The sequence below is a fragment of the Drosophila arizonae genome, chromosome 5 (genome assembly GCF_054131065.1).
Source record: "Drosophila arizonae isolate 15081-1271.41 chromosome 5, UAZ_ARI_1.0, whole genome shotgun sequence".
Taxonomy (NCBI): Eukaryota; Metazoa; Arthropoda; class Insecta; order Diptera; family Drosophilidae; genus Drosophila; species Drosophila arizonae.
Window position 1 is genome coordinate 11788062 of NC_142925.1, and position 19257 is coordinate 11807318.

Sequence of the window (19257 nt, forward strand, 5' to 3'; positions counted from 1 at the left end):
GCAAATTAATTATGATTATAAATGAGTAGAGCAAAAAAAATAATAATAATAACAATAATTATAATACACACACCCAAACACACACATACAACTACATAGATGTAAACGAAAATTAAATAATTTCGTGCATATTGAATAATATTATTAAAAAAAAAAAACATATATGTTAGCTGAATACACAATTATGTAATTGGATGTCACTCTTTAATAAAGTCGAAAAATAAAAACAAAAAACGTAATAAGCTCCAATTTGTAAACCACAAAAAAAGAAAGTTTGTTAATTTTAAATAAAATCGAATCACAATAAAAACTGAACGAAACGAAAAATCCGATTACCGAATAATTATCTGCGTGGCACATCTAAAATATGGAAATGATGCATAAATGTTTTTAAGTTTATATACATATTATACATAAGCATAACTATGTAATTATTAGTGTAATTCCTAAAAACGAAACAAACAAAAAGAAAACACAAAAAAAAAAATTAAAACGAAGCGTAAAAAAATTTTCAAAACTGAAATCAACTAGAGAAAAAAAAAACACAAAATTTCTACTATTTTCTAAATAAAAAACCAAACAGAAGAAAAATATTTATTGAAATTGAAAAGGAAAGGAAATCAATAAAGAAAAGCAAAAGTAATTTGTATAATTTAATTAAGTTACGCCAGCCTAACATCAAATGAAATAATTTAACTTTTTCTACTGCGCTTCACCTAACTTCAGCTGCTTCCTCTTCCATGGCTAAAAATCAAAATCGAAAATAAAATATAACGCATGCAACAATTGTGCATTTATTTAGCTTTACGTTCGACTTGCGCTCTAACTAAATTGTTTATAATTTTTACAATGCATAAAAAGAAGAACACAAAAAATATTAAAATAAACAAAGAACAAACACGCAATAGTAAAAGTCTATTATTGTTAAGTTTACAACTAACTCCTGCCTACACTACACATACACACACACATACACACAATACTGTTAAAACCTTACACACAACAACATAAAATTAGCCGCAATATTTGTTTAAATGTTAATCGAAAAACCTTTGAAGAACCCAAACTCCTTCAATTTTAACGCTCATATGCCATATTTTCATTATGAAAAGAAAGTTATAATAATAATTATAATAATAATTGCATAAAGTTAAGCCAACTAAATCAATTGTGTGTGTAATTATCATGTATGATGCATATATAATTAAATAATTCATATGTAATTTAACTATATATACACAGCAGACAGTATAGAAGTGTTTAAACAAAAACTTTCATCATTATTAAAAAACAAAAACCGAGAAGAGAACAAAAATACAATCCACACACACAACACACACATTCTGCATACGAATATCAACTTTTTCTACACTGTAAAAAACGCAACTGTAACTTTTTTATACACACATATTTACTCGTAGCTCTACTACGTTCGATTCTCGCTATCTCTCTCTTTTCAAAAAGTTTACATAATGTGTTTTATTTTTTTTATTGCTATTATGTAAGCGTTTAGTTTGTTAGTTTATTAAATGCGCTGAATGTACTGAGAAATTGGTTTTGATTTGCTAAATAAAAACGGAATAAAACTAATTTAAACAAAATGAAAGAGTGTTAACATCTGGAAAAGGGAAGGGGCCTCAGACGATTCTAAATCGTTATAATCCTCAGTTTAAACATGATTGATAGATAGAAATGATTATAATGAAAGTTGATGACTACTTACCGACTCTTAATGGCTCTCTCCATGAATAGTGATAAAAAGGTTGTTGGTTGTTTAAATATAATAACATCATTCATGTCATTTAATTGTATTTTTAAAATGCATCTCCTAACAGCAAAGGTTGAATTTCTCTTTAATTGCTTCCCATTCTTCCTTTATATTGCACACATATTACAAACTGGCCTTCATCAAGGGTTTCAGGTAGGTCTCAAATGATTTTTGCACTGGTCGTTGGTTCATGGTGCTGCGCTTGGCCGCATCGAAGATTCGTGGATAGACATTGCCATCGTAACTGCCCAGCACCGAGTTAAGCACGCGATCGTGATAGTCGAAGCCATCACAGATGGCAACCGCATCGGGACGCAATTTCTCCAGCGACACCTCCAGACGCTTCTGCAGAGATCTCAGATCGGCATCGGTCAGATTGACAAACTAGAAATGCGAATACATGATTAATCAGATTAAACAAACTGCAATATTATAAGTATTCTTATTACTCTCAAGATCTCGCCCAAATTGTTGAGGACAGTCTGCACCAGGAACAGCTCCAGCACATTTTCCAGCACCTTGTTTAAGGCGGGCGAACGATTCTGTGCATTAGGTCCAGTAATTTGGTTCAAAAACGTTTCACACACAAACTGGCGACCATGGAACTATCGAAAGAATATTAGGATTAGCCGTTTAGTTGAAGGTAGTATAATTAAATAACTTACCTCGGCAGCTCGGGTGAGCTCGATACCCGTGTTGTTGGCTGCGACACCCTGTGACTGCCCAGCAGCAATTCTCTCCGACATGTTCTCAAATGCGATACGTGTCTTACTATAAATACAGAAGGGTTTAGTCAGAGTCCAAGCTGTACATCTAACACACTTACTGTGCAGCGGTATATTGCAGCGCTTGAATAATAATCTGCCAAGAATTGTTCCACTTGGGGAATTCCTTCAGGCGCATAGAAGACTCAAAGTAGCCATACGCGGGAGAGACTCTCTGGCCTTGCTTAAAACTGTTCCAAGCTTTGACCAGAGCACGTCCAATCTGCAAGAGCAGCACGGTGTTTTCGCCTTCATATGTGTACGCAGCTACGGCATTACCGTAAATGTTACTCAGATTGGCGGCAATGTGATAGCCATGGCCGCCAGTGGATAGGCGCAGACGCTCAATGCCCGCGCAGCTGTCGGTGGTGCAGAGGACCTTCAGGGCACACGACATAATGTGCATGTCGGGCAAACGATCGAATTTTCCATTGTTGGCATCCAACACCGTCTGATCGTACAGCTCCCACATGTGCTTCGCGGCGATGTCATAGGCCATGCCGGTCGCTATCTCGGGGAACAGTTTCAGTCGCTGTGTCACATGATCAATGATCTGCGGCTCGGCCTCACTGATATTAAAAACAAAAGAGTCAGAGAAATGTGTCAAGCAGTTAAAGGTCTCTTACTTACTCGGGCTCTATGGGACTCTGGCGACGCACGGCCGAGTACCGGGTGGCTATGGTGGCCGCCTGGAGCAATAGCGATGAGTTCAAGTTAACAATGAGGCAGCGCGTGTAAACCATTGTCAAGTAGTTAACCCTCGAAGCGGGGCTGGCGATGAAGGTGCCGTCGCGTTCCACCTTGGCGTACTTCATCAGCATGTTGGTGCGTGGGATGCGCACGTTCTTCAGGCCCAAAAAGCCCTGGTTGACCGCAGCCATGCCCAGCTTCTTGCCCACCTCGCCAATGTCGATGCCTGGCAGTGGCATGTGGGTCTCCGGATCACGCAGCGGCACAATAAACATTTGCACACCCTTGTGTTTGCCGGATATGTACAGCTGGGCAACCACCATGGCGTGGTTGGCCGTGTGGCCCACTGTGAAGAGGATTCAATATTAATACTCAAGCACTCAAGATTAAGTTTATATATGCAAAGCACTTACTGCCGCCGGGCCACCACTTGTAGGCCTCCAGGTTGGGCGTGTTGAGCACAAACTCGCCCGCCCTGGGATCGTAGTCGGCGCGTGTTTCGATGCCACGCACATTGGTTCCGTGGGCCAGTTCTGTTTGGGCATAGGTGCCAATTATATTGCAGTTCTCGGCCAAAGTTCCCCACTTCTCCACCTGCTCAGGTGTGCCCTGACCCTTGATCACGTCCACAAACATGGTAATGTGGGTGGCCAGTGGATGATTAGCCGGAAAGAGTCCGTGGCTCTGAACGCGGAACAGGCAACCACTATGAATAATTATAATTAGTATAGTAATATAATTAGCTCAGTTAGGTCAATCATGAGTTGAACTTACGGCCAAATGTCTTTGCCGCCGGGATTCAGTTTCTCCTGCAGGGCCTTCAGCTTAGGTGCTGCTTCGGCGACCTTCTTTACGGTGGAATTGTAGAGATCCTCGTGGGACATGTACTCATGGTTGATGCCATAGCCATCCTCCAGATCACTAAAGATAGCAAGCTCTAAAGATAAAGATAAGATGATACAATGTCCGTGTGAAGTGCATAGTACATATCAAAGTCTGCTCTACCAGTCCTTACACTTTGGATTATAGATATTAAGTGCAATCAAAGAAGTAAATACAATTCAGACTGATAACCAAAATCAATGGACATAAAGACATAAAGCACCTTATCAAACATTTTGCTTACACGTGAAATCAATAGACAATGTATTTGATATAATCTAATGGACTTTGCCGGCCTGCCAAACATAATTAACATTTGCGATAAACAGTTAGCCGAGCAGCGGCTAAATCACGTAGATTACGAAGGGTGCGAGAGCAACAGAGAGAGGCACAGACCAAGCAAGCATAAGCTGTGTGAGTGTGTGTACCTCGCGCTTTACTTACCAATTTGTCTCTTCAACTCAAGTTTATCAGCACCTCCCTGCCACCAAGCAGCAAATTCGTTCACATCGAAGCTGGCCAATGAGCGCTCCTTTTGCAAATCAGGATTAACAGTTGTTGGTATTACATTTTTAATATGCGACATTTTAGTATATTACAATATTTAACAAAAGACAAAATATAATAAAATAGAAAGCCCGATCGCTGCTGTCGCTCCAAGCTACAACGCTCAACTGAGACGATAGCGCACAGAGCGTGTATGAGGAAAAAAGCTTTGAGGGCAAAGTGCAGAGCAACGAACCGAAGAGCTTTCATCGCAATACACTCGCTGAGCGCACGTCAAAGAGAGCGCAGATAAAGCATAAATCAACTTGTACGAGCTGCTGCTGATGCGATTAACAAGTGTTTACAAATCAATTAAGAGTAAAATACATACATATATACAAAAAGAAGAGACACAACTAAGAGACGAGCATACATCAGCGTTTTATAAGTTGGACTTCATGAAGGGCCCCAGGTGCTCGTGGAAGCTCTTAGGAACCGATTTTTGGTTCAGCGGCGCACTCATAGCGGCATCGAAGATTCGCTCATAGGCATTGCCGTCATAGGAGCCCAATGTGGAATTCAATTGCTCATCAGCGAAGTCGAAACCATCGACAATGGCCACCGCATCCGGGCGCAATTTAGTCAAAGCTGTCTCCAGACGTGACTGCAGCTTGTTCAGATCCGCATCCGTTAAGGCCACGACACGGAGGATGTTGTTCATGTTGTTCAGTGTAACGTTCACTAGGTACAGCTCTAGCAGCTGCTCCAGCACTCGGTTAAGAGCTGATGAGCGCTTCTTGGACTTTGCCCCAGTTACCTCAGTGAGGAATGAATGGAAAACAAATGCGCGACCATGCAGCTAAGGAAAGAATATAAATATGTTTACCATACTCTACTGAAAACTATTAATGTAACTGTACCTCTGCAGCCTGGGTGAGTTCAATGCCCGTTTGGTTAGCGGCCACCTCCTCTGATTGGCCGTTGGCCAAGCGCTTGGCCAGATTATTGAAGGCGATGCGAGTCTTGCTAATGAATGCAAAGGGAAATTAGGTTAATCCAGATCAGAGTTAGGCTTGTTTCACACGCATAACTCACTTTGCTGCAGCGAATTGCATTGCCTTAACCAAGTTCTCCCAACTGCCCGTCCAGACTCCAAACTCGGGATTCCGCTGCACCTCGGCCAAATAGCTGACAGTGGGTGCTAGGGGAGCTCCACTCTGTGCCGCGCGCCACGACTTCATCAGGAAGCGTCCAATCTGGAGTAGAAGCACAGTATTTTCCCCCTCATAGGTGCAGGCAGCTGTTGCGTTGACATAGATGTTGCCAAGATTAGCCGAGGTCAGGTAACCATGACCACCACAAGCCAATCGCAGGCGCTCAATGCCTGCGGCGGCATCGCTGGAACAGAGCACCTTCAGAGCACAGGAGAGGGAGTGCAGCTCGGGCAGTCGCTCGTATCTTCCTTGGTCCTTATCTCTGGAGGTGGCATCAAACAATTCCAGGAGGTAGTCACAAGCATTACGATAAGCCAAACTGGCGGCTATCTCTGGGATGACCTTTAGCTGTTGAGTGACATGATCCAAGATCTGAGGCTCGGGCAACCTGCAAAATAGTTTCTCTAAGTACACAAAATATTGGCACAAGCACGGAATACTTCATACTTGGGATCGATAGGACTCTGTCTGCGCACAGCGGAGTAGCGAGTGCCAATGGTGGCTGCCACGGCCAGAATCAACGACATGTTGCGGGCAATGATGCAGCGAGTGCGGACCATGGCAAAGTAAGTGAGGGCATCGGCCGGACTCTTCACGTAGGTGCCATCACGGTTCACCTTGGCGTGCCGCATGAGCATCCGAGTGCGTGGAATGCGCACGTTCTTCATACCCAGGAAGCCATTATTAACAGCCAGGAAGCCCATCTTCTTGCCAATCTCACCAATGTGCACGCCTGGCCGTGGCTCATGCGTGTCTTCCTCTCGCACCTGGACATAGAATAAGTGGGGTCCCTTGAGCTCTCCATCTATGTACAGCTGTGCCATGACAATCGAATAGTTGGAGCACTGGCCCACTGAAAATGATGGAAGTTAGGATTAAGGGACTATCTTTAGTTAATGTACAACTCACATCCGCCTGGCCACCACTTGTAGGCGGTAATGGTAGGTGTATTCAGCACAAACTCATCCGTTTCCCGATCGTAGTCGGCGCGAGTCTCCAGGCCGCGCAAGTAGGTACCATGTCCCAGCTCCGTTTGGGCATAGGCGACGGATACTTCGAAGCGTTCCACCCGCTTGCCGAACTCTTCGTACTGTTCGGGTGTGCATTGATCCTTCAGAGCGTGAATTACCATCACGAACATCACGGTAAAGGGGTTTCCCACTTTGTGCAGACCCCACAACTCGGGCGAATCATACAGCGTACTGCAATATATAGAGAGGCAATTAGAAGAGAGCTTGCTTTAAGAGAGCTTCATTTACTCACGGCCAATATTCGTTGCCGCCAGGATTTCGCTCTGCCTGCAGCTGCCGCAGCTTTTTCGCCACATTAATGCTGTTCTTTACGGCAAACTCGCACATGTCCTCATGGGACAAATAGTCGACCTGATTGAGGGCAGCAAAATCAACATCCTTAAACATGTACTCTTCTGCAGAGGGAACGAGAGAGAGAGAGAGAGTTACAACGAAAGAGTAAAAATGCTTAGTCAGCATTAGTAGTTAATCTCAGATGTTTATTATAAACATAATAAAGTTGATTTTAGCTTCGACAGCAAGATTGCAATTTGTTTATCTGGACCTTTGACCACCAATGTAGATGTGATAACAAACGCGAACGGTGTGTTGACATTATATACTATTAGCAGCAGGTATTTACGTTGTTGCATGCTTAAGTATTCCAAACTTGCTTGTCTCTTACTTACTGATGCCTCTCTTAAATTTCAATTGCTCTGCGCCGCCCGCCCACCAGGCAGCGAATTCTTCGCTGTTGAAGCTAGCGCCATCGCGTTCCTTTTGCAGATCGGCATTAACTGTGCTGGGTATTACGCTGCTTGCAGACATATTAAGTACTTTAATTTGTTTATGTTCAGCGAAAGTTTGATCCTAAACAACAACCACTTGCCACGCGCACCAGATCACAACTGAAGTCGTATTGAAATTTAATGGCAATTTAAACTCAAAATCGTACACTCTCTTTGATTGCTCTCTTCTCTCTCGCTTTCTATACCTCTTTGCTACTATCAGACTCGTTTTATGAAGAGCTTTGAAAAAAAGCTTTCATGCTGTAAAAATAATAATAACCGAAAATGCATATACATATGTACATACATAAATGCGTATATGCGTGTTGTTTTCTGCATTGAGGTAGGTTGAGAGTGCTTTTGTGTGGCACACTGCCGCCATCTGTTGTAAATAAATTTTAGCTGAGTTTTGTTTACGTTTGATTCAAAATAACTCACACGAACCATACAATTAAATTAAATTAATAAAAATGTTATAAAAAATTAATAATGTAAATTGAAATAAAAAATTAACATAAGATCACCAATCCATACAATATGCCCTCAGTACATTAAATGTTCGTTTCAAATGTTCGATTTCATAAACGGGCCCAAATGCTCGGGAAAGCTTTTCGGAACCGACTTCCGGTTCATGGAAGCCTTCAAGGCCGCATCGAAGACTCGCTCGAGCATGTTGCCATCATAAAATCCCAGAGTTGAGTTCAACTGCGCATCACCAAAGTCGAATCCATCCACAATGGCTACTGCATTGGGTCGCAATTTGGCAAGCGCCGCCTCCAGACGAGCCTGCAGCTTGTTCAGATCTTCATCGGTCAAGTGGACCACACGAAGTATATCACTCATATTGTTCAATGTAACATTCACCAGGTATAGCTCCAGCAGATCCTCCAGCACTCGATTCAAGGCAAGCGAGCGAGCCTTGGACTTTGGTCCAGTTACCTCAGCGAGGAAGTTGTGCACCACAAAGGCGCGAGCATGTAGCTAGGAAATATATGAATATATATTGAAGATATACCAATTGGGTCATATAGTACCTGAGCTGCCTGGGTGAGCTCAATGCCTGTGTGGCTAGAGGCCATCCGCTCCGTTTCTCCATTATCGATCCGATTTGACAGACTCTTAAAGGCCAGACGAGTTTTACTGAAGAATTTCAAGTAAATTACAGGCTGCATGAGAATTTAAGATTAGGGACAACTCACTTAGCAGCAGCAAACTGCATTGCCTTCACCAAATTATCCCAACTGCCTGACCACAGCCCAAACTCGGGATTCTGGTGCACCTCAGCCAAGTAGCTGGCAGTGACCGCAAGTGGAGCTCCACTCTGTGCTGCACGCCACGACTTCATGAGGAAGCGACCAACCTGGAGGAGAAGTACAGTGTTCTCTCCCTCGTAGGTGCAAGCAGCGACTGTATTTACATAAATATTGCACAGATTGGCAGAGGCAAGGTATCCAAGTCCACCGCAGGCCAGACGCAGTCTTTCAATGCCCGCGGCGGAGTCACTTGTGCTCATAACCTTCAAGGCACACGAAAGGGTGTGCAGCTCGGGCAGACGATTATAGTTGCCCTGATTAATGTCCCTGGAAGTCGCGTTGAACAACTCCCTGAGGTAATTGTAGGCTAAGCTATAGGCCAAGCTGGTGGCTATCTCGGGAAAGACCTTCAGCTGTTGAGTGACATGATCCAAGATCTGCGGCTCGGGTAAACTGAAAAATAGGAATTACTTCGGCTATTATGATATTTATGATTAAGTAGGAAGCGTAACACCTGGTATCAATGGGAGATTGACGACGCACAGCCGAGAATCGCGTGGCAATGGTGGCTGCAGAGGCCAGCGCAACAGCCGAATTGCGAGCCACGATGCATCGCGTGGAAAGCATTGCAAAGTAGGTGAGGGCGTCCACAGGACTCTTCACGTAGGTGCCATCACGATGCACCTGGGCATGGCGCATGAGCATCCGAGTGCGAGGAATGCGAACGTTCTTCATACCGAGGAAACCATTATTGACGCCCAGGAAACCCATCTTCTTGCCCAGCTCGCCAATGTGTACGCCTGGCCGCGGTTCATGCGTGCCTTCCTCTCGCAACTGCACGTAGAACATGTGTAGTCCCTTAAGTTGTCCATCAATGTATAGTTGTGCCATGACTATTGCATGGTTAGAGCTTTGACCCACTGGGAAGTATAGAAATACCGATTAAGAGTTCATAATTCAAGTATTCACAACTCACATCCCCCTGGCCACCATTTGTATGCTGATATGGAGGGCGTATTCAACACAAACTGATCCGTTATCCGATCAAAGTCGGCGCGTGTCTCTAGACCCCGTAAATGGCTGCTGTGTCCCAGCTCCGTCTGGGCATAGGTAGCGGTTACCTCAAAGCGTTCCACCCGCACACCAAACTCTTTGTACTGCTCCGGGGTGCATTGAGTTTTTAGAGCATCCACCACGACCATGTACATCACGCTGAAGGGATTACCAGCCCGATGCAGACTCCATAGCTCAGGCTCGTCAAAGAGAGTGCTGATGCAAATAGTACGTTATAAAATAAATTTATCTAAATAAATATTTACTTACGGCCAATATTCATTGCCCCCAGGATTTCGTCGCGCTTGTAGCTGGCGTAGCTTTTTCGCCACATCTATGCTGGATTTTACGGCGAATTCGCACATATCCTCATGCGACTTGTAATAAAGCTGTTGGCTCTCATCGTAGTCGAAATCCTTGTACATGTACTCGCCTGTAAATGGAAAAAAGAATATCAACAAAATATCTTAAATGTATGAAAAATAGTAATAATATTATAAATTATGTACTTATTTAAGATTAAAGAACGCTTCAAATGAACTTTTTGAACTTCTACTCATTTGAATTATGTATTTAAAGCTAAAGGCTGCGAGCATGCAAAATTGATTTGAATATAATTTTACAAGATATTAGCTGTGTCTAAGCGTTAAAAACTTTAAGCTCTTGGAGTTTTGTTGAGGATACAAAACTAAATCTCATTTGGAGAGTTCCTTTGACGAAACTTACTTTAATTTCTTTAAGAGACTTAAATAAGTTGTCCTAAAAATGAACTTCACTTTACATTTACAACCATTCGAGCTGAAACATACTATTCTTATATATGCACTTTTTGTAACTAAATATTTTTAACTTACGAACACTTCTATTAAATTCGAGTTTCTCTTTTCCTCCCGCCCACCAAGCTGCAAACTCTTCGCTGCTAAAACTAGCTCCCTCGCGCTCCTTCTTCAGATCGGGGTTAACCGTTTTGGGTATGATATTTCTTGAGGACATTTTGCAACTCCCACTTTTTTATTTCGCTTAAATTCCGACCTCTCTGCAGCAGATGTTGATTACAACTAAACGCGGCGAATCGAACTCACTTTAAATGTAACGTTTAGAATTTATAAATCTGCTGCTGGCACTTGTTGCCTGTTAAAACTCTTCTACGAACTTGCATTAGATCTCGCGGAAACTTTATACTCATTGTTAGAATAAGCTGAGCGAATTTCTAATTGCCATTGACTCTCTGTGTAAAAAGTTGCATACATACATACGTTAAAGAACATTGAAAGAGAAAAACTGTATTATTAACCGAATTACTTACTATAGGCGCCACCTATTGTCTGTTCATGTAACTAAGTATTTATCGATAGTTTACCGATGATGCGCACGTGGGGATTATGACGTGTGTGTGCCCTTATTATTTGTAAACAATGACAACAAATTTCAATGTCGGTCTGTTGGGCCATGTGGATAGCGGTAAAACTACTTTGGCACGTGCCTTGAGCTCTATCTCCAGCACAGCGGCGTTTGATAAGAACCCGCAATCCGTGGAGCGTGGCATAACACTCGACTTGGGATTCAGTGCTTTCGTATTGGATCAGCCCGATGGACCGCAGCTGCAATTGACGTTCGTAGATTGTCCAGGACATGCGTCGCTCATACGTACCATCATTGGAGGTGAGTCTGGGAGGACGTAAGCAGAAAATTAGCTCATGAAGTGTAGCTTACAGGTGCCCAAATCATTGATCTGATGCTGCTTGTAGTAGACGCACAGAAGGGAATGCAGACGCAGACGGCAGAATGTTTGGTCATTGGCGAACTGCTGGAGAAGAAGCTGATAGTGGTCATCAACAAGATCGATGTACTGCCAGCAGAACAGCGCGCCTCCAAGCTGGAGAAGCTTAAAAATAGGTTAAGAAAGACTCTCTCGGACACCAGATATGGCGACCAAGTGGGGATCTTTGCCGTTTCCGCCTTGGAAGGCACACATATTGAGGAGTTGAAATCGGGTCTACGTGCTGCTTACCATGTGCCGCAGCGGAATACAGATGCACCGCTGCTCATGTATGTCGACCACTGTTTCGCCATAAAGGGCCAGGGCACCGTCTGCACGGGCACCCTACTGCAGGGTCAAGTGGCCATCAATGACACAGTGGAGTTACCGCTGCTGGGCGAGAAGCGTAAAGTAAAATCCATTCAGAGATTCCGACAGCCGGTGGATAAAGCCAGTACTGGCGATCGAATTGGCCTCTGCGTTACCCAGTTCAATGCCAAGCTGATGGAGCGTGGCATCATCGCACACCCAGGCTATTTGCGTCCCGTTTATGCGGTTTGTGTAAAGGTTCAGCCCATACGGTACTACAAGCAGGCAATCCGCTCCAGAGGCAAGCTGCACATCAGCGTGGGCCATGACACGGTTATGGCCAACCTGACGCTATTCCGGGATGAAATCAATGTTGCCTGCCCAGAATTTGACTGCAGCAGGGAATATGCGTATGTAGAGGAGCTGCTCCCGGCGGAGGCAACGTCTGCCGATGGCCTCTTTGCGCTGCTGCAGTTCGAGACGCCAGTGCTGACTACCGTGGGCACTACGCTGATTGCCTCTAAGCTGGATATGGATGTGCACAGCAACAGCTGTCGACTCGCCTTTTGGGGTCGCATCGCCTGGCAGACGCACTGTGTCAACTACCAGACCGAAGTGATCCCTCAGCTGCGCGTATTCAAAAGAAAGCAGAAGGAGGGCAGCGTACAGCGCGTTGTCAGCTCGAACGAAATCATTGTACATAATCTCTTTAAGAAGGAAGCCAACCGCGATATGTATGTGGGCAAGCGCGTGGAGTTGTCCACGGGCGAGGCGGGTCACATCGAACGCACATTTGGACAGACTTCGAAGGTGTGCATTGTATTCAGGGATGGAATCTCGAGTGCCACGCTAGAGCAACTTAAATCTGAGCAGGCCAAAAAAGTTCGCGTGCTGTTGAATTGCAAGAAATATGTTTTTAATAAACAGGCGGGTCTGTTTCAATAAACTTAAAGTATTAAACAATTTTAAAATTGATATTCGCGCCTTTTGAATTAGCGCCATCTGTTGCATGTTTGTGCAGACAATTAGTGTTTAATTTTACAGCACTATGCTGTTATCGGCGGACCACCACAATGTAAGAGTACAAGAAGAAGACGACACACAAACAAAACAAAACAAAGTTCTTGCAAATGTCTAAGCATAATTTAGAAAATAATCATAGCAAAGTTTATACACTGTTATAATACAATCAGAAAATGTTGTGGTACGTAGCGTTGCTACTGCTACTGCTCAGCTATGTGTCACAAACAGAACCCGTAACTGTGGACTGCAACGAGCTGCTGATGGGGCAATTTATGTGCCCCGATCCCGCCAAGAATCACATCGATCCAAAGACTCAACAGCTACGTGGCTGCACAAAACAAAATCGAGCGCGTGTCTGGTGCATAGCTGCCCCCGAAATCAATTGCACTGAAACGGGCAACTCAACGTTTACACGAGAGATGCCATGCAAGTGGACGTAAGTGAGGTCAATGCACTGTGTACGCCGGCTACAGTTCTGTCTTTCCATTATTGCTTGCAGCAACGGATATCACTTGGACACGACATTGCTACTCTCTGTGTTCCTGGGCATGTTCGGTGTGGATCGTTTCTACTTGGGCTACCCGGGCATTGGGCTGCTCAAATTATGCACTCTGGGCGGCATGTTTCTTGGTCAATTGATAGATATCATTTTGATAGCGCTACAGGTGGTTGGGCCTGCTGATGGATCGGCCTACGTCATACGTATGTATACAGATTATAATTTTGCTTGTAACTTAATTTAATTATTCAATTCTGTTTCAGCTTACTATGGAGCGGGCATAAGCATTGTAAGGAGCGATAACACAACGTACCGGTACTGTAATCAGCTCTCTTGTATGCAGCCGTAAATCATGTGGATATTGCTAAAGATCAGACTATGTACTAAGCAACGACTGTTGAAACCTATTACTAATTGTAGTTATAAATTTAGATTGTTAGCTCAAAGATTTGTTATATATAAGTTAGCTAATGTAAACAACACAAATGTATATAAATCCAAACGAATTGTTGCCAAAATGAACGAAGAACTTAATCTTCAGATGAGTTGCGCTCAGTAGATAATTGGCCTACTTGTAGTTGTACTTGAAATCTTGTTTGCGACTTGAATATTTGCCGAGTTCAGTCAGAGCTGGATCGGGATTGAGTTGGTCGACACACTGACGCAGACTCCATGCAGACGGTAATCAACGCAGATGACGGCGACGGCGCAGCTCAAGATAGGGGTCCCTTAAAGGGGGTAATACGAATCGCGTATTGCAAGTTCGAACAGCGATTCCGATTGCGCATGCTGTTTGCTGTTTGCAGTATGCTGTATGCCTTGTACGTTCTGTGGGCCTTTCATCTGATTGGCATTTCCGAAATAATCAGCAGCATTGCATCGACAACGGCACGAAATGAAGAAAACAACAAAAACAAGGCTGGAAATGCGTCGCTTGTTCGATTTAATTGCCATGGCCAATGTTTGGGGTCGCGTGTAATTCAATGCCTTTTAATTAGGCACTCAATTAAAGGCAGATTCGCGACTTCGCGATGAAAGTCAAAAGGCAATAAATAAAGCGCATCGCATCGCGTCACATGCAAAACATGCACAGCAAACAGTTTGCGAGTCAGTGAATCTACAACTGTAGCATATTGCTCATACGCGCTGTGGCTGGCTGACTTATATGTTTGCTTGTGTACATTGGTAGTTATATTGTTGTTTACCCAGCCACGCCACCACGCCCACACTCCCGCACTCCCCGCTCAGTCTGCTTTCTCCCAATGCCATTATGTTTGCCTCCAGCCGCAGCTGTCTGCGTCTCAGCGTGTGTCCAGTTTCAATTAGCCAAGCTGACAGCCCGTTGCAAGACTTTTCATATAGTGTGTTGTCCTTGTTGTTGCTGCTCTAGCTGACTTTATAGTTGTTGCTGCTGTTATTGCTGCCGATGCTGCTGTTGTTGTCGTCGCACACACATCTATGTAATTACAGCATGCGACTTTTGCCGCCTGTGTAAACAACGCGACGCTTTGATCTCCGTCTGACAGGCAGTCGACAGTCGCAGTTGGCGCTACTTAGCCAGCAGTTGAACTGAATGAATAGGAATAGGAGTAGCTAGCCAGCCAGCCAGCCAGTCAGCTAGTGGTTGCCTTTGTGTTGTGTCAAGTGCCGTCCCAATCCCAATAATGGTATCGCTTACTTCTGGCCAAGCTGCTTCAACTGCTCAACTGCAGGCAAATGAACTTTGCCGATGGCCATTAGAAATTTGAGCAGCTTGTTTGTGGCTTTCTTCTATAGTTACCCTGTAATAGCACACTGCTTAACAGGGTATCATATTTATGTATATGTATTATGCATGTCATAGTCGAAGGTTGACAACTTTCGAGTAGGCTGACAAGTTGAGGCGTTTAAGCCATGTTTGACTTTCTCTTTTGCTCCGTTTGCAATCTTATCTGTATCAAGCAAATGAAAAAAAAATAAAATAAAAGTCCTGTCATCTTTTCACACCTCGCTTGATCTATTTATAGTTAAGTCTGTCATTTAAAGTATATTTAAAATAATTTGTCATTTATCATATTGCCAACAACAACGTCAGATACTCTATAGATTAATCCAGCAACTTGGATTTTATTAAAGCTCAACAACTATAAGTGCCAACTAATACAAACTTACATACCTTAATAATATATTTTCTTGTTAAAAATTAATAATTCTTGAGTAATAAGATGATATATAATTTGTGAAATAAGATGATTCAAAACTAAAGTCGGAGGCTGTTCTTAAGGTATTTTCGAGTCGTGCATATCTCCCAAAGCCCTCCTATTCTACACCTACCTCTTTTTTTCTGTCTACAACGCACGTGGCTTCCAGCTCATGGAAAATGCCTAAAGAGCAACGCAGCTCATACTGAGAACTCTGAGTTTAAAGTTTAGTGGATGCTCCGTATCTATTTTGCTTGGGATTAGGCCACAGCTCAGGTGACGCTATAAAACAGTTAAAAATGCAAAGCGCAAGCAGAAAGCACAAATTGCTAAGCACACACAAACACACACTCACACACAGCAGATACTACGTAAAGTACGGCAAATAATGGCTAATTGCAAATATTTGCAGTTATCAAAATAGAATCGAAAACTGTTTTATATATAGACGCCAGAGCTGCAGGAAAAAGATTGGAGAGTTGAGCTCCACATGGACGTAGGTAGGCGTGGCTAAGGTGGAAGGCAGAGAGGCTGCTGGCATTGCGCTGCTTGTGCTATTTGCATAGCGCTTAGAAGCTCAACGGCTAATTACGCTCAAGTGGCGTGGAAAATTGTGGGTCGAAACGCTTTCCCTCCAGACCCCAAGCCCCAGCTGCTGCGGCTGCTGCTGGCAATGACGTTTATGCCAAATTGCTTTTAAAGTTGTTTACAATAACAGTTAACTCTATACAAATATAAGTAATTTAATGAAGCGCAATTATTGAATTTACAAAGTAAATCATAGACTGCGTCAGGGTCTGCCACATGATGCCACAGCTGCGGCCTGTTAGCTGTGAGCCGAGCGCTAAGAGCTGAGAGGTGAGAGCTGAGAGCTGGGGCTGGGGAGGGGCTGTGGTTGCATGCATGCGAGGCAGCGGCATTTGCAAATTGTTAGCTGGTTGCAAGTTCTCATAAATAATGGCAGCCTCTTGTGACAAAATGTGCGCCTGGGAAAACGAAAACCGAAACCAACTTCGATTCGCAGCGTGGCGATGCGGCGATGCGGCGATGAGGCGACGCGGCAACTGGCAACTGTTGAGGCTAACAACAGCATTCGTGATAACTGCGCAAAGTTTTTCCTTGCTTAGCTCTAGCCTGGCCGGGTCTATGCCTATGTCTAGCTAATCTTATACAATGAGTGCATAAATCATCTCCTGCTGCCCCCTCCTCCGCCCACCTGCCTGGTGACTGCATTTTCCATGGCATTTGATTACATTGAATGTGCTTTTCCTCAGCTCCAGCTCCAGCTTCAGCTCACAGCTCGCAGCTCTGAGCATAAATGTCAAATGCTTACCAATTTGATTTGGCGTTTGGCTAAGTATAAATTATGCCAGGCAAAAAAAAGGAAAAAAAAAAAACAGATAAAACACCTGACTACCTCCGCCCCCATATGCCCGCACTGCGCGCCTTCAACGCCTGCTCAGCTCTATCTAGTCAAAAGTTGTCTTTAATTTGCGTTTAAGCCAACAATTTACCAACTTAAGTGTTATTATCGCATTTGAAACAAATGCCATAAAAGATTTGTGGCTTTTGAACAAGTGCGGCTAAGTGCTAGTTGCTGTATTTAACTGTAAAATGCAGCTGTTTGTTGCTGCTGCTGCTGCTGCTGTTCATGTTCATGTTGCAGTTGCTGTTGTTGTAATGCATGTGCTGTTGCATTTAGTTAATGCATGATTCCAAATGTCTATGCCTTGTAAATGACATTTGCAATTTGTTTGGGTCACTTTAATGTGGAAATGTTGTAGACATTTCTTCTTCTTCTTCTTTTTTAGTCGAGTGTGTTTAAATATGACTTACTTGAAATATTTATAATACAATTGGAAGCGAGGTCTTAGCTGTTGATCTGCCTGATGATAAAGCTTTCATTATATGCTATGCTGTTGATTAAATCTTTATTCTTTGACTCAAAACTATAAAGCATCTTGTATCCAAACATGTATTTTAAAATATATAAATGTGTTTTCCACACAATATTCATTCACACTCAAAGCAAACGATTTTGGATTTTATTGCCTGCAAATGAACTATATTTACTCATTTCTTAAGACTTATATTCGCATAGATTAAAACCAACAAAGTTTATTACCTATTGCACTTCAAACATGTTTCAATATATTCTTACTTTATGCTTTCTGATACAAAATTGTACCATAATTTATATTAAATTCTACAAAGCAGAAATCTGTTTAATTTCCTGGTAAACTTGTGCGATTTATTTTTCGTTTGCAAACAATTCCCCTGGGTTCCCCGAGTTCCTCAACTCACGCTATTAGAACTTACCTAATGGATCATAATGATATCTTTATAGATAGGTAAACTTCAATTGGCCTTGCATACTTTGCATTCCATTCATAAAATAAAAGTGATGCCGCCGCTGCTCGTGATTATTGGGTTAGGTATTCCGAATGGTATTTCCTTCGACAATTGCAATATCAGAGCAAACAGAACAATGTTCGAGGCATATTAAAATGCCAGTTGACAAACTCTAATTTGCAGCGCAGAATTCTGGGAAGCGTCTGAAATTGAGAATAGAGATAACATTATTAGCCAGCATTGTTTGAGGAGGGCGTTCCGGCGGACGGCGGGCAGGCGAGCAGGTGAGCAGGCGGGCAGGCAGGCATATGCGAGGGCTGTCAAATGAGCCATTCACCTGTGTGCCACAGAGCACCTGTTTAACAAGGTGTTCATTTCACATTGTTGTGCACTTTGTTGGAATGCTGGAAATCATATTCCAATTGCTGATTGCAGCACCAACAAAATATATCAAGCAAGCAGGCAATTCGAGCAGCACCAAATCAAAGCAGCGGACTTTGAACACTTACCGAAAAAGGAAAACAAATACAAGCCACATCGAATGGCTGAAATAACCAAAAGAACAGAAATTCCATTGAAGCTAAGATATTATATTATTGAAAGGTATCCTAAGTGGAGCTAATACATGGCTGAGCCGTGCTAAAAATAAGGCATCGATTTAGCATTTATAGCTAACTAGCTGGAGGTAATATTAAACGTTCCTTAAAGTAAATAACATTGAAGTGTTTCATGCTGTAAATAATATATATTAAATGCATAATGTAATAATTGAAAATAATATATATTAAATCACATAAAAAATTCTATAAAAGTAGTTTACGACGGAGTATTTCAGGCCAGTGTAGGAAGTCACTCTTAAGAGCCGAATTCGAGGTTTGATTTGAAAACAATCTCTAGAAAAGTTAAGTACAACTAATACATTATTTATAATATATTTATATTTTTTGTATATATAATTTTTTTTACACATTATTTAGTATATTTGCATGACAATTTTTATCTACATTAAAATATTACTCAGTAAAAAATAGTAATGAATCCTAATATTTAGCGCTAAATTGGCAACACATTATGGCTAATACATGCTGTTTCTATGGCATCTATAGTTCAACTTGACCTCAAGCCAATTGCCTGGCGCTAGTTAAAGATTCGAGCCCCCTAAAACCGAAGAAAAACCAATCCGCAGCGACTGTTGCTGTTAACAACAACAACAATAGCAATAGCAAC

The 19257-nt window shown here is 42.8% G+C and overlaps 5 protein-coding genes and 1 long non-coding RNA gene across 8 annotated transcripts in view; 2 read left to right on the forward strand and 4 right to left on the reverse strand.

The window, feature by feature from the left end:
* Positions 1 to 271: 271 nt before the first annotated feature.
* Acox57D-d (acyl-Coenzyme A oxidase at 57D distal) lies at positions 272 to 4690 on the reverse strand. The gene is made up of 8 exons (XM_018010081.2): positions 4549 to 4690; positions 3997 to 4159; positions 3636 to 3928; positions 3163 to 3568; positions 2595 to 3101; positions 2434 to 2539; positions 2218 to 2373; positions 272 to 2152 (listed from the first exon to the last, which is right to left on the reverse strand). The coding sequence occupies exons 1-8, from the start codon at positions 4688 to 4690 to the stop codon at positions 1892 to 1894; spliced, it is 2034 nt and encodes a 677-aa protein (XP_017865570.1). The 3' UTR covers positions 272 to 1891.
* Positions 4660 to 7746, reverse strand: Acox57D-p (acyl-Coenzyme A oxidase at 57D proximal). Its single transcript, XM_018010082.2, has 7 exons — positions 7504 to 7746; positions 7068 to 7230; positions 6714 to 7006; positions 6252 to 6657; positions 5686 to 6192; positions 5511 to 5616; positions 4660 to 5449 (listed from the first exon to the last, which is right to left on the reverse strand). Exons 1-7 carry the CDS (start codon positions 7640 to 7642, stop codon positions 5033 to 5035), a joined length of 2031 nt encoding a protein of 676 aa, XP_017865571.1. The 5' UTR covers positions 7643 to 7746; the 3' UTR covers positions 4660 to 5032.
* Positions 7747 to 8005: 259 nt separating this feature from the next.
* On the reverse strand, positions 8006 to 11010 carry LOC108615535 (acyl-coenzyme A oxidase 1-like). The gene is made up of 7 exons (XM_018010084.2): positions 10763 to 11010; positions 10179 to 10341; positions 9832 to 10124; positions 9370 to 9775; positions 8802 to 9308; positions 8637 to 8742; positions 8006 to 8583 (listed from the first exon to the last, which is right to left on the reverse strand). The coding sequence occupies exons 1-7, from the start codon at positions 10899 to 10901 to the stop codon at positions 8167 to 8169; spliced, it is 2031 nt and encodes a 676-aa protein (XP_017865573.1). The 5' UTR covers positions 10902 to 11010; the 3' UTR covers positions 8006 to 8166.
* Positions 11011 to 11253: 243 nt separating this feature from the next.
* Positions 11254 to 12939, forward strand: eEFSec (eukaryotic translation elongation factor, selenocysteine-specific). Of its 2 annotated transcripts, none has more exons than XM_018013443.2 (2): positions 11254 to 11570; positions 11624 to 12939. In XM_018013443.2, the coding sequence occupies exons 1-2, from the start codon at positions 11324 to 11326 to the stop codon at positions 12919 to 12921; spliced, it is 1545 nt and encodes a 514-aa protein (XP_017868932.1). In that variant the 5' UTR covers positions 11254 to 11323; the 3' UTR covers positions 12922 to 12939. The 2 variants fall into 2 exon arrangements, with proteins under 2 accessions (XP_017868932.1, XP_089328259.1); XM_089472133.1 differs by having other exon boundaries at positions 11397 to 11570; positions 11617 to 12939.
* Positions 12940 to 13035: 96 nt separating this feature from the next.
* On the forward strand, positions 13036 to 14016 carry bisc (TM2 domain-containing protein 1 biscotti). The gene is made up of 3 exons (XM_018009301.2): positions 13036 to 13435; positions 13499 to 13701; positions 13762 to 14016. The coding sequence occupies exons 1-3, from the start codon at positions 13173 to 13175 to the stop codon at positions 13845 to 13847; spliced, it is 552 nt and encodes a 183-aa protein (XP_017864790.1). The 5' UTR covers positions 13036 to 13172; the 3' UTR covers positions 13848 to 14016.
* A 3902-nt stretch (positions 14017 to 17918) lies between these two features.
* The window catches only part of LOC149268491 (uncharacterized), a 45404-nt gene continuing 44065 nt past the window's right edge, over positions 17919 to 19257 (reverse strand). For both annotated transcript variants that reach the window (XR_016270288.1, XR_016270287.1), the window contains exon 4: positions 17919 to 18233. This is a non-coding gene — a long non-coding RNA (uncharacterized LOC149268491). The remainder of the gene's footprint in view (positions 18234 to 19257) is intronic.

Excerpts from the sequence above, each read along its gene's own strand:
- Acox57D-d (XM_018010081.2), bottom strand. The coding sequence starts at position 4,690 with ATGTCGCATATTAAAAATGTAATACCAACAACTGTTAATCCTGATTTG. Across the intron at positions 3,929-3,996 it reads GGCGGCAAAGACATTTGGCC|TGGTTGCCTGTTCCGCGTTC; the intron begins GTAAGTTCAACT and ends AATTATTCATAG. Across the intron at positions 2,540-2,594 it reads CTGCAATATACCGCTGCACA|TAAGACACGTATCGCATTTG; the intron begins GTAAGTGTGTTA and ends CTGTATTTATAG.
- Acox57D-p (XM_018010082.2), bottom strand. The coding sequence starts at position 7,642 with ATGTCTGCAAGCAGCGTAATACCCAGCACAGTTAATGCCGATCTGCAA. Across the intron at positions 7,231-7,503 it reads GAAATTTAAGAGAGGCATCA|AAGAGTACATGTTTAAGGAT; the intron begins GTAAGTAAGAGA and ends TTCCCTCTGCAG. Across the intron at positions 5,617-5,685 it reads ATGCAATTCGCTGCAGCAAA|CAAGACTCGCATCGCCTTCA; the intron begins GTGAGTTATGCG and ends TGCATTCATTAG.
- LOC108615535 (XM_018010084.2), bottom strand. The coding sequence starts at position 10,901 with ATGTCCTCAAGAAATATCATACCCAAAACGGTTAACCCCGATCTGAAG. Across the intron at positions 9,309-9,369 it reads CAATCTCCCATTGATACCAG|TTTACCCGAGCCGCAGATCT; the intron begins GTGTTACGCTTC and ends CCTATTTTTCAG. Across the intron at positions 8,584-8,636 it reads AGCTCACCCAGGCAGCTCAG|CTACATGCTCGCGCCTTTGT; the intron begins GTACTATATGAC and ends TATATTTCCTAG.
- eEFSec (XM_018013443.2), top strand. The coding sequence starts at position 11,324 with ATGACAACAAATTTCAATGTCGGTCTGTTGGGCCATGTGGATAGCGGT. Across the intron at positions 11,571-11,623 it reads CATACGTACCATCATTGGAG|GTGCCCAAATCATTGATCTG; the intron begins GTGAGTCTGGGA and ends TGTAGCTTACAG.
- bisc (XM_018009301.2), top strand. The coding sequence starts at position 13,173 with ATGTTGTGGTACGTAGCGTTGCTACTGCTACTGCTCAGCTATGTGTCA. Across the intron at positions 13,436-13,498 it reads GAGATGCCATGCAAGTGGAC|CAACGGATATCACTTGGACA; the intron begins GTAAGTGAGGTC and ends TATTGCTTGCAG. Across the intron at positions 13,702-13,761 it reads TGGATCGGCCTACGTCATAC|CTTACTATGGAGCGGGCATA; the intron begins GTATGTATACAG and ends ATTCTGTTTCAG.